Here is a 12,700-nt window from a genome sequence, read left to right as displayed (position 1 = left end):
CCACTGTCTTTGTCCCAGGTTGTAACTCCAGAATCGCTCTGCTCCAGTTCTCTGAAAAAAGGGCTGAGATGGCTAAGCAGCTCCTGGAGGTTTTTGACCCGCAGGTAATTTTGTGTGCTTGCTTGCAAAAGCACACTAACTACTGTTCACAGGGCGCACATACACAAAAAAGGTATCAAATCGACCGGCTCGCCCATGACAAGTGTGCTATGACTTTTATAAGGGTTTAGACAAACGATTTTCAAATTATTGGGCAAAAACACGTCAAAAAATCCCCCCAATGTAACCCTATGGAGCAGGGCCGGTTATTCCTACAGGCCACCAAGGCGGCTGCCTAGGGCGCCAAATTGGCAGGGGGCGCCCCCTTGTGGCGCCCTTAAGCATACATCTTTGTTTTAACAACATTGATTAACGAAACATTTTTTAAAAAGCATGGGCAATAAAAACCCTCATTGAATTAAATGAACATGCCCCAACCCATATTTCGAATGAAAATATAATATTATATTATATAAAATATGATACGTGCATGGGTGTCGTCACTCGTCATGACGATGCAGTTGCAAGTCACAAAACAAAACACGTTATGTTTATTTTTATTGCATTTGTATGTCTACATTTTATTTATTTTCAGTCTTTGCCATTCTTAATTTGATGAAGATCTGTGTTTTCTTATTTATTTATTCGTATTTTCAATTCAGTTGTTGTTGGTAAAGTTCCAAAGTTTCTAAAAATAAAAATGTTCTGAGACCATTACCTTGCTTGTAGTTCATGTATCAAATATTAGTGTACAGCATAATACATATAACATAGTGTACCTATATCAGAATGAATACATGGAATGGATGTGGTTCGGGGAGGGGGGCGCAAAATCTCAATATCGCCTAGGGCAGCCAATGGGCTAGAACCGGCCCTGCTATGGAGAGTCTAGAGTGGTGATTACATCAAGCAGAGTGTAGAGGGAAAGAAGAAATTGTCAAAAAATAAATTTGAAAACTGCGCTCCAGGCCGCAGATTTCGGAAAAAATAAGATGTAAGAGTTTTTTTAGATCGCCCTAACAAAGCTATTTTTTCATTTTTCTGAAAAAAAAATATATATATGTAGACATTGAGGAAGAACTCAGGACGCTAAAAGTGAAGTTGGATCAATGATAGGTATTATGGTTTTGCCAAAAATGCTTTCTGTTCGAGGCCAGAATTTTCAGTTTGTCGACCTCTGGCTGCTCAGTGTGGCGGAACTGTCAGTTAATTTCAATTGATTGCTCTGCTCTGATTGGTCGACTCCAACCTGGTTGCTTAGCTACCAAAGCCCCCTCCCCTCCTCCAACACAGACATTTTAACTGAAGACAGTTAACTCTTACTCAACAGACATGGCATTTTTTCATAAAACATGAGACCTTATAACTTGACCATACATTGTCCAATCTGCCTCAAACTTGTCATGCATGATGATGAATCATCATTTACCAGTTCTACATAACAATGTTTCATAAATTCCTGCCTTTTATGATTAGCCACGCCCCCTTTCATAACTAATGAACTGTTTGTCCTAGAAACTTGTATAAGGTGTCAGATTACTTGGCATAGAGTCCCTGTTTAACTGGTGATCGATAACCCCGCCCCTTTGATTAGCTTGTAGGACAAGTCTCGAGGACTTGAAATCAGAAAATCCCTTTCTTGTTCACTCTTTGTTAGGATTAACTTTAAAATGTCCTGGCTATGTTCAACTCTTGGCAATAAATTCTGAAAATATATACCTTTTTTTCATGCACATTCACAGACAATGGGGCTTCATGTTTTGTTTTACACAGTATATAGTTCTCAAGTTCTTTCCAAAATGTACTACATGGGCAACCATGAAATAAATGAGGTACATTTTCAGGTTTGTTTTTTTTACAAAATGCACATTTGTTATTGATGTTCCCCTCTAAATGTTAATGTGTAGATGCTACTAGTGTTTATTTACGCCGCTGGATGAAACATAACTTCCTGCTGCTGCCTGCAGGGGGCTCCACTGTCCTGTCTGTGGTTTGGACCTGTTTACTTTGGGACATCACGTATGAAGGAAGTGGTTCTGAGAAACAATGCACCCCAGGCATGTAACTGGGTCTGCCTGCTCCAAGACACTGCTGCTGGGACTGAGGTGGTGAGTGATGCCTTTAGGGAAAGCAGGTGTAAATGCCAATCTGCAGAGCTGCAGTGCACATAGGAATAGTTGTGTTTAAGTGGTTAGGTACATATGAGAAAGACAGGTTGATAAAAAGTAAAATCATAGCTGTGAATATTATTAGTTTGGGAGGTGCAACTAAACTGAAACAAGGCTGTGACTATGATGGCTGTGTAGGGAACAGACGCCGCCCTGATGAGGATGGAAAGGTGCTGCCAGACCACCCAAGACGTCTCTCAGGTGTTGGTCTGTGTTCCCAATCAAGGTCTACTGAAAGCACATGAAAAAACCATTGTGGCAGTGTGCTTCAGCCCCATCTGCAAGAGGTAAATTGTCTGTGAATGTGCATGAAAAAAAAAAAATATATATATATTTTCAGAATTTAATGCCAAGAGTTGAACATACCCAGGGGTTTATTTTAAAGATAATCCGAACAAAGTTTTGCCTCAAGTGGGATTTGAACCTGTGTCTTGATAATAAAACATTGTCCATAGTGCTGATCGAGTGGTTCAGCACCATAGACAGCGCCAGTAATGCTGCAAATTCATTAGCTGTCACTAAATGCCACCTACAGTCATGGAAAAAATTATTAGACCATTGTTTTCTTCAATTTCTTGTTCATAATAACCAAAACCATTATCAAGAAAACCATGAAAAATGTCTAGATATCAGCTCTTAAATTAAACTCTTATGAGCTATTTCTGTTGTTATCATTATATTTGTCCAAACAAATGTACCTTTAGTTGTACCAGGCATTAAAATGAACAAGAAATTGAAGAACACAAGGGTGGTCCAATCATTTTTTCCGTGACTGTATATATGTGACAGGCGGGGATACTCACAACTATACTAACGAGGGGCACATAAAGACAAAATATGTTTTCATTTTATGACTTCCCCCTCCGTGACATGACACCATGTCTGTTTCAGTTCATGCGAAGAGAAGAAGAAGAGTGATCCCTCAGCCAGCCGACAGGACTTTTGTGTTTCCCTTCTGTTTGACTCAGTGGAAAGCAGACATGGCCTCATCCACCACAATGGTACTCACAACACATGCTCAAATCCCATTCTACAACCCAACAAGAGCTCAAAGAACCAGACATTTAGTTCATTTTTTTGAATGAGCAGATTTATTGTTTATTTGTTTATTTAAAAGGATCCCCATAAGCTGACCCAAGATGACAGCTAGTCTTCCTGGGGTCCAGACAATAATATTTAATAAAGCACAACAGGCAGACTAGCTCATTTGGTGCCCTAGGCGAGATCCATTGGTGTTGAACAGCTCTGCTTGCTGTTTCACAGAGGGTGGGTTAGGGTTAGGGTTAGGGTTAGGGTCTACATAATTATTAACTTACAAGTAAATTTGCAAAGTAGCACAGCTGGAGACCGCCAACAAAGTTAGAGACGAGAGACAATGAAAGTGCAAACCCCGCGAAAAATGTGCTTAACTGTGTTAAGCTAGCGTTGCTTTATTTCAACTTAGCTAGCAAGCTAATACAAATGAAACGATGACATAAAGTTAACTTTATATTGGGACTTCTTCTCGATATTGCGCACCAGAGAGCTTTGACGGCCGTTTCATGATGCAAGATATATCAAAACATAACATGTCTGTCACTTGACGTGACCTGACCTCTGTGACAGGGATCTGACCGTCTAAAGGGGGGCAAGGCAATGACCACACGTCATGTGACTCAGCACCACAAGTGACAAAATGTCATTGTTTATCTTGTTTCTTTATTTTTGTTAATTTTTATTATTTTCAAGACAGAACATGAAGGGAGGGCAACAATAGGCATCGAAAATTATTATTATTATTGTTATTATTATTATCATTTATTATTTTCTCCCTCGAGAGTGACTTGCGCGCGCCCCTCCAGCAGATGCCACTCTAGACGACCGCCTATGTCGCCAAGAACCGGTGCTGACAACAGGCATTACAATCTCAAGTATGAATGATACCTCATGCTGATATCTTGATTCTTTGTCTCCTAGGTAACAGCAGTGTGGAGCTGGCTGTGACAGGCTATGGATTGCCTGTGTCTCTGGTACCTAGTCCCTCTCAAAGATTCGTTTTCCCTAACTGTGTGAGAGGTCAATGTGTTGACCTGCAGTGTGTGCTACAGAACCTCTGCCCCCAACTTCCTGTCAGCTACCGCTTCCACAAGTTAGCACATTTTACCACCAAGCCCTCCACTGGCACAATTGCCCCAGGGCAATGCCAAGTAAGTATGGCGATCGATTATTTATATGAAAATCCAAGTGGAGTAGAGACTGAGGGAACTTTTTCTTCTCTTTGTTGTTTCCCTCAGGATGTAGTTTTGGTTTTTACTGCACGGCAGCTAGGGAGCTTCCAGGTGTGTCTGAAGCTGGATGTCTTGGATCATGCTGTCCGGAGGGATAGCAACACTGCTGTTACTGGACTCGAGCCTTGCAGCATCCACACCGTCCCTCTGTACCTGTCTGCTGTGTGTGAGACCACACACCCCAAACCTAAACTAAATCCTGGTGAATATTTACTTCCCTACCATGTCTGTGACTCTCAGCCAAGGTTATTTTAGTTAATGAAAAATGATAACGGAAAGTAGAATTGAAAAAACATTTTCGTTATCAGAAATAAAAATAAAACGATATTGTCTACACAACTACAGGTGCATCTTAATAAATGACAATATCATAATAAAAGTCAATTTCCAGTAGTTCAAGTCAAATAGCCCCAACCAAGTATTGAGTCATATAGATGGACATACTTTTCAGAGACCAACATTTTTTTAGATTAACCCGATGGAGTCTTTTGTCCATTTTTGAATCCTTTTCATGTCTTTTCGTGTCTTTGTACGGTAAGTCATTTTGTGTCTTTTTTGGTCATTTGTTTCTTTTTGTCTTTTTTGCGTCTTTTTGTGTCTTTTTTGGTAATTTTGTGACTGTTGTTGTGTCTTTTTTAGTTATTTTGTGTCTTTTTTGTAATTTTGTGTCTTTTTTGGTCATTTGTGTCTATTTGTGTCTTTTTTGGTAATTTTGTGTCTGTTGTTGTGTCTTTTTTAGTTATTTTGTGTCTTTTTTGGTCATTTTGTGTCTTTTTGGTCATTTTGTGTCTTTTTTTAGTTATTTTCTGTCTTGTTGTTTTTATGTCTGAATGTGATGAAGAAGCCATTTTGCACTTTTGGAGACCCCAGAGGGTTAAACATACTTTTTAAAATTGGCCTTTTGTAATATTTTTTTGAGACACTGCATTTTAGGTCTTCATTAAATGTAAGCCATAATCATTATAATTAGAAGAAATTAAATATATTAAGACATGAAATGTTTCATTCTGTGTGTAAGGGGTCTATATAATGTGTTATTTCTGCTTTTTGAATAGATTTACTGAGATAAATAAACTTGTATGTGAGTCGATTGCCTTCAAAAAGTGAAATCAAACCAAAATTCAAAACATCCCCCTGCAAGAGTGAATAACCTGATTGGGGCTTAGATGGATAAGGCAAAGGGGAAAAAGCCAAAATTTATTGTGACCTTTTTGAATCTCGCACCCAACAAATACCCCATTACAAAAAAACTAAAACTAATTAAAATTAACAAAAACTAAGCATTTTAAAAAAAATAACAAACTCACTCTAAAAACTAATTAAAACTAGCTGAAGGAGGAAAAAGATATATCAATCCTTGGTAAACACATATACTTGTTAGGAGATACATTTTTTGTTTTCTCATGTAATTTGTTAATAATCACATGTCTATGAAATCAGAACCATGTTCGATTATTTTAATGGCTGCCCTCTTATTGGCTGGCTCACAGGCATCCTTCCAGCGGTTACCAATCCAACCGGCTCACCGCCTGTCCTCAGCGCCGACAAAACACGACTTCACAAACATCGCAAGGGGAGGAGTCAGGACACGGAGGGGGAGGAGTCCCTGGCTTTCCCTCATGACAGAGCCACAAGCATCAGGCCTGCACACAGACAGCGCAGGTGAAGGTCAACTGAACTGAAACAGTTAAAGAAACCCATTTCCCTAAAAGTACAAAACATGCATTTTCTTTTAACCCATTTAAGCCAGGAAAGCATTACCACAGTTCTACCATTAACGTGTTGCTTTATTCTACCATTAAAGCCGGGAAATCGGATACGTCGTTTTGTAGTATTTGTAGTTTTTTCCACCTATTTTCGGTCTCTTGGCCAATGAAATGCATCAGAATACATGTGGGAAAGTGTCACAATGCAACATGGGACTTTTCCAGAACTGAAATCATGGCGGAAGATGACTATAGCGGAGGGAGCTCAGATATAACAGCTATAAGCTTTCAGATACTTTTTGAATTTCATTTCAGAGGCTAAAAAATCGATTATTTAGTAGAAGCGTTGACACTTCTGTTGAATTTTCAGAAAAACTTCAGGTTTTAGGGGGTTATTTTAAAATCACCCAGAGGTTTTACAGGCATTTTTAAAGCGTGTATTTATTCTCAAAAACACGAATGTTTTGGTCCCGGACAAATATTTTCAACCACCTCTCTGTTGCTTTAGATATTATATTGACTCCTTGTGCAGAATCTGCCATTCCCAGAGTATTATCAGGCCATGAATTGCAGAAGAAGATGCATTTACATCTCTCTCTGAAAGACCTCATGCAGTTTCTAGCTCTGGAAATCAAATACAGCCTGAGGGGGTCAAAGGGCAAGTTTAAATCTGTCTGGGGACCTGTGATTAATTACATTAATAACTTAAAGAAACCTAATAAAGGACACGCTCAAAACTCAAATTGATATTTTCTGAAGACTTTTGCTTCATTTTAAGCCACCATATGTGAATGGTAGCGATATTGCTATTGTATTGGTGTTGGTCTGATACTGTATAATGATAAATATATAATAATCACTGTGCCTTAATACAAGGGAGAATGTCAGTTCATTTTTATTACTTTTTTTCTCTTCTTCTTTTTCCTCCTATCTTCTTTTTTTAAATTTTTTTTTATTGTTATTTATTTTCCTCTTTTTAAAAATGTATTTATTCATATATTATTTTATTTAATTAATTCTTTATTTATTTATTGTCCTCCAAGCTTCTATTTGTGAACATGTGTTTACATGTAACATGGGCCCTCTAGTACCCTAAATTTTCTGCAGGAGTAATTGGAGAAAAACATTAAAGCTTCCTGTTTTTATCTTTCTAATTTTCCATGACACAGTGATAAAAAAAACCCTCTAATTTCCCCCATGTTAGAAATGTTTTGGCCCACAATAAAAAGTAAGGTCAAAGGTTTGATTAGCCAGCCGACCAGCCACTGTCGGATGAAGTCAGGTGAAGAAAAAAGAAGAGAAAAGAAGCCAAAATAGTGAAGGAAGTTTATGAATAAAATCTTAAAAAGAGTATTATGTAATAAGTAATTGGATATTTGTTTTCTGTGGCCACAGTGTGTTGTTTGTTGTTTTTTTGTCTATGTTGGAAAATGCAATAAAAAATATTAATAAAAAAATAAAATAAAAATAAAAATGTTTAACAACTCTATTCAAAGATTTGTGTATTTAAGACTTAATACTATAAAGTAATGTTATATTATAGTCTTAATAGTATCATATCTTACTTTTTTTACTAAATCACTATCTAGAAAATAATCTTCCTATCAAATAAACATATAATTTCTAAAAAATAAAAATAAAAAAAAATCTTAAAAAGAGGTGAAGGGCAAGATAAAGGGACTAGAACTAGTATTCATACAGCGGCTGCAGGTGTTAATTCTGAGAGAATCTTGTCCCAGGCAACTCTGTAGGCTTTCTTATACATTTTCTTGATTGATCTCAAGCTTTTTTTGTCACAGGTGGAGAGTAAAAGTGCTGTTTTTTGGTTTTTAGACAGCCGGAAAAAGCGGAGGATGACGTGGATATTGGGATTGTTCCTTCTCAAGGGCTTGTTCCACCTTCACTCAGTGTCCTGGAGAGCAGTAAGATCTCAGAGACCAAGCCAAACTGCAGCTCTGCTTCCCCAGCAGGCAAATGTAGCTGCCCCCAACACATGACATCTACCACCCGGCAGGTTAACAGTCAGGTCAGTAGCACACCAGTTAAATTTCAATGTAAAATTCAGGGGAGAAATTTCTCTTTTTGCTGCCTTTCAACCTCTTCTATTCAGGGTTCATACGGGTGCTTGAAATCCTTGAAAATGCTTGAATTTAAATGTATTTTCAAGGTTTAAAAAGTGCTTGGATTTTGGATAAAGTGCTTGTAAATGCTTGAAATTCTTACTGTATTTCTCTTGCAATCTGACTATATCCATCTATAGACTATAGATAATAAAATAATGAGTAGCCTATCTGAAATGAAGACCATTCCTCCTAAAAGTGTAATACCATCGCTGTTGGTATGGTTAAGTGAAATCTCCTCCTTTTAGTGTGTAAGTACTCATCTAAAACATGCAATTTTCAACAAGTATAAGATACTTTTTTTTTTTTTTTTTTTTTGTGCGTCTGTTTTCGCCGTGTGGCTTTGTACTGGTATATCGTTGTTTTCATTTTTGTTGTTGTGGTTGTCCTTTATATTATTCTTTGTCTGTTTTTGTGTGTACATTATGTCTAATCTGTAAATATGTTTGAGTCTTTGTTGTCTAGAATTGTGTTTTAGTGTCTTGTTTTCATATTGTGGCTCCTAATAAGTAATCCACTGTTCTTTTTTTTGTTTATTCGTTAATAAAAAATATTTTTAAAAAATACATTAAAAAAAAGTATAAGATACTGGAAAAGCTTGAAAATTAACCTTGAAATTCCTTGAAAAATGCTTGAATTTGACCACTGCTAAAGTGCACGAACCCTGTCTATCCTGCTGTCTAGGTAATGAGTGCAATTCCCTCGACCAGCCAGATGGTGGCAGACTGCAACAGGACTCTGACAGCTCACGAGCTCTTCCAAGTTGTCATAGGTTTGAAATTCAATTAAGATGCTGTTCAGCAATACCTATAAGTAAAGAGGAATTGTTCTTGATGTAAAAAAAAAAGAGAATTTTCTGTAACACTTTACAATAACCATCATTTATAAATGGTAAACTGATAGTTTATTAATGTTTAATCATCATTTATAAACCGTATATAGGCCATTTAGAATGGTAAATAGAAAATGTATTAATGTTGAACTATAATTTATAAATGGCAAATAGAAGGTATATTAATGTAAGTTGATAGTTTCTTTACCATAAACAAACAATTACTATTAGTTTAATTACTAATAGTTTTGCACTCATTATAACATTTTTAACACCATATTAAGTGTGTAAATGATTTCAAAATGATTCCTATACCTTTAAGAAATTGTTTGAAAACATTTAAAGATTAAATATGTATAGAATTTTGTAAATGTTTAATAATTGGTCTATAAACATCACTTAGATGGTTATTGTAAAGTGTTACTGAATTTTCTCATTAGGTCCATTGTTGGTGGACTTTGGAGAGGTGTGTGTGCAGTCAGTGTGTGTTCAGAAGCTGAAGCTGACCAATCACCTGCCAGTGTTCGTGTGGCTGCAGTTTGAGGTGGACTGTCCTGAGCTGCAGGGTTCCTCCCCACTCTCCCACGTCCTGCAACCCCACTCCCTCAGCACCCTACCACTCACCTTTCAAAGCAATATGCTGGGTCGCTTCGACAGGTGGGTGCAGAAAGGAGCTTTTTTGTGACACCAAAAATCAATTTTTGCACTTTAACATACAGTTATGGACAAAATTTTCTTCAATTTGTTGCAAACAACAGACTCTTTTAAAAAAGGCCTAAAAACCTTTCTTTTTAGAAAAGCCTTTTATTAAATGTAACATTGTGCTTTGGCCTTTTAACCTGTTTTTAATCTTGTTGTACTCTGTAGCACCTTGAGATTGCTTTTAACAATGAAAAGTGCTTTACAAATAAAATCTATTATTATTATTATTATGTTTATTTTAATGGCTGGTACAACTAAAGGTACATTTTTTTTGACAAATATAATGATAACAACAAAAATAGCTCATACGAGTTTAATTTAAGAGCTGATATCTAGACATTTTCCATGGTTTTCTTGATAATGATTTTGGTTATAATGAACAAGAAATTGAAGAAAACAATGGTCTAATACTTTTTTCTATGACTGTAGGTGGCATTCAGTGACAGCTAATGAATTTGCAGCATTACTGGCGCTGTCTATGGTGCTGAACCACTCGATCAGCCTTATGGACAGTGTTTTATTATCAAGACGTAGGTTCTAATCCCACTTGGGGCAAAACTTTATTCGGATTATCTTTAAAATGCCCTGGGTATGTTCAACTCTTGGCATTCAATTCTGAAAAAACACATATTTTTTTCATGCACATTCACAGACAATTTACCTCTTGCAGAAAATATGATAATAACAAAAATAGCTCATAAGAGTTTAATTTAAGAGCTGATATCTAGACAATTTCCATGGTTTTCTTGTTCATGATTTTGGTTATTATCAAGAAAATAAAAAATGTCTAGATATCAGCTCTTAAATTAAACTCTTATGAGCTATTTTGTTGTTATCCTTATATTTGCCAAACAAATGCACCTTTAGTTGTCATTAAAGTTAATTAAAATGGCTCTTGTCATCGATGTTATCACCCCATAATAAAGTACTGTTTGCAGAAGAAAACATGGATGAAGGGAGGTGCACATGGGGCAGATAAATTCACTATTATTATGGCTGTTATTGTGATTTTCGAATTATCATTATTATCTTTATTTTATTTTATTTTATTCAGATTTTCAAGTTGCCTATCAATTTAGGTATAAGTATGTCTTTATAGGAGTCTTGTGATAGAGAGTGTAAATGCTTTTGCAAGGATGTGATTTTGATTTTAAATTATAATTTTTTTTAAATGTAATTCTTTTTTTCTTTTCTTTTCGTTTTTAAACCATTTTCTTTCTTTTAATGTTTTGATGAAAATACTTGATACGTTTACCAAATGAACAGCAACATGTACGTGCTGTTTTGTTTTTCTTCAAATAAAAAGTTTAATAACAAAAATAAAGTTAATTAAAATGAACAGGAAATTGAAGAAACCAATGGTCTAATATTTTTTTTTCCATGACTGTACTTCTCTCCTTCAGACCTGTATCCTACTCCATGAACAAGCAACACCGTGGTCGGATACTGGTCCAAGCCCAGGTCATCCCTGTGGCTCTGGAGCTGTCCACCACCGTGTTGGTGCTCCACCCCAACCACACTCTGCTCGCCCAGTCGGGATACAGGAGCTCGGTAACCCTGAGAAACCGGCGTAACCTGGCGACAGAGTTCAAATGGAGACCAGTCGACACAGAGAATGGCATCATGTTCTCCATTCGACCATCTACAGGTGCTAAAAGCTCAAGCTTTGTTGATTAGCATTAATGAATAGATTTATCAATTTGAATTAGGGCTAATACGACAGTCATTTTGTGTCTTTTTTTTTTGTAATTTTGTTTAATTTTTGAGTCATTTTGTAGCCTGGCTAACACCAGACTAATCATAAATGAGATTAGTCTGAAAACCAGCCATTCATTTCTCCGTAGAGGAGGCGGGGTTTACGATCCTTCAGAGCCGTTTATTGGGCGCTAAGAATGTCTATCAAAAGCGTCTGTATGTAGCTCTTAGCCAATCGTATCAGTTATACCAGATGACGTATGTAGAGTGACAGAAATGAATGTTTACATAGCCGGTCTAGCCCATCTCTACTTTGAGACTAAAATGCTCAATTCTGCTTCTGCAACGTTTTTCTGCAGCATGTTCTGACTCTGGCTGCTCACAGTCTTCCTGCAGTGTGTGTGTGTGTGTGTGTGTGTGTGTGTGTGTTTAATGCATTTTATTTTTTATTTTTTATAATGTTATCCCTTGCATTTTCTTCTGTGAAAGTCTTTCATGAGAGCGTAGAACAATCTGGCAATGAGTGTTTGAGGCCGGAGTCTTTGAACTGGCGTGATTGGTGATCAGGGGCAGCTGAGTGCACAAGTGAGTAGAGTTGTGTGTGTGTGTGTGTGTGTGTGTGTGTGTGTGTGTGGCCCGAGTCTTTGAACTGGCTTGATTGGTGATCAGGGGCAGCTGAGTGCACAGGTGAGTAGAGTGGTGAGTAGAGTAGTGTCTGTGTGTGTGTGTGTGTGTGTGTGTGTGTGTGTGTGTGTGTGTTGCTTGCTGCTTTGCTTCTCCAGTTCTCGCTTTCTGCAAGATTATTTATTTTTTACGCCTTATTCCACCCTCATGTCATTCAGCCACATACATCTACTGATTTTATGGTCAATAGACGAGCTGCTGCGGGTCTCTGGGCGGCTCTGCTGTCCCCCGGCTCGTAGCCAGATCACCGGCGTTACAGCAGTGAGCGGTAGCGGGGCTAATTGGTAGATTAGGCTTTGGCCAAATCCTGTCGGAAGCAAGGCTAAAACATCCTTTTTGGTGGTGAAACGGGAGTTTAAAGTCAAACATTCTTCTTTTAAAATCAACTTTCACTCTCCACTATTTTAAACGGCGTCTACAGCTAAAGAGAGTTTTGCGTCTGCTGCAGCCATGTTGGATCCGTAAGAAAACTACAAAACTACAAGCT

The 12,700-nt window shown here is 37.3% G+C and overlaps 1 protein-coding gene across 1 annotated transcript in view; it reads left to right on the top strand.

Annotated features, from left to right (window-relative positions):
- Positions 1–12,700, top strand: part of LOC131962779 (cilia- and flagella-associated protein 47-like) — a 33,546-nt gene continuing 20,846 nt past the window's right edge. The window contains exons 1-11 of the mRNA XM_059327845.1: positions 1–104; positions 2,007–2,147; positions 2,346–2,494; positions 3,099–3,208; positions 4,164–4,393; positions 4,481–4,676; positions 5,965–6,136; positions 8,014–8,206; positions 8,985–9,072; positions 9,573–9,789; positions 11,238–11,482. Coding sequence (XP_059183828.1) covers positions 69–104; positions 2,007–2,147; positions 2,346–2,494; positions 3,099–3,208; positions 4,164–4,393; positions 4,481–4,676; positions 5,965–6,136; positions 8,014–8,206; positions 8,985–9,072; positions 9,573–9,789; positions 11,238–11,482 — 1,777 coding nt within the window. The 5' untranslated portion in view covers positions 1–68. The remainder of the gene's footprint in view (positions 105–2,006; positions 2,148–2,345; positions 2,495–3,098; positions 3,209–4,163; positions 4,394–4,480; positions 4,677–5,964; positions 6,137–8,013; positions 8,207–8,984; positions 9,073–9,572; positions 9,790–11,237; positions 11,483–12,700) is intronic.

The sequence above is a fragment of the Centropristis striata genome, chromosome 24 (assembly GCF_030273125.1).
Source record: "Centropristis striata isolate RG_2023a ecotype Rhode Island chromosome 24, C.striata_1.0, whole genome shotgun sequence".
NCBI classification, from domain to species: Eukaryota; Metazoa; Chordata; class Actinopteri; order Perciformes; family Serranidae; genus Centropristis; species Centropristis striata.
This window is presented reverse-complemented; position numbering and strand designations above follow the sequence as displayed.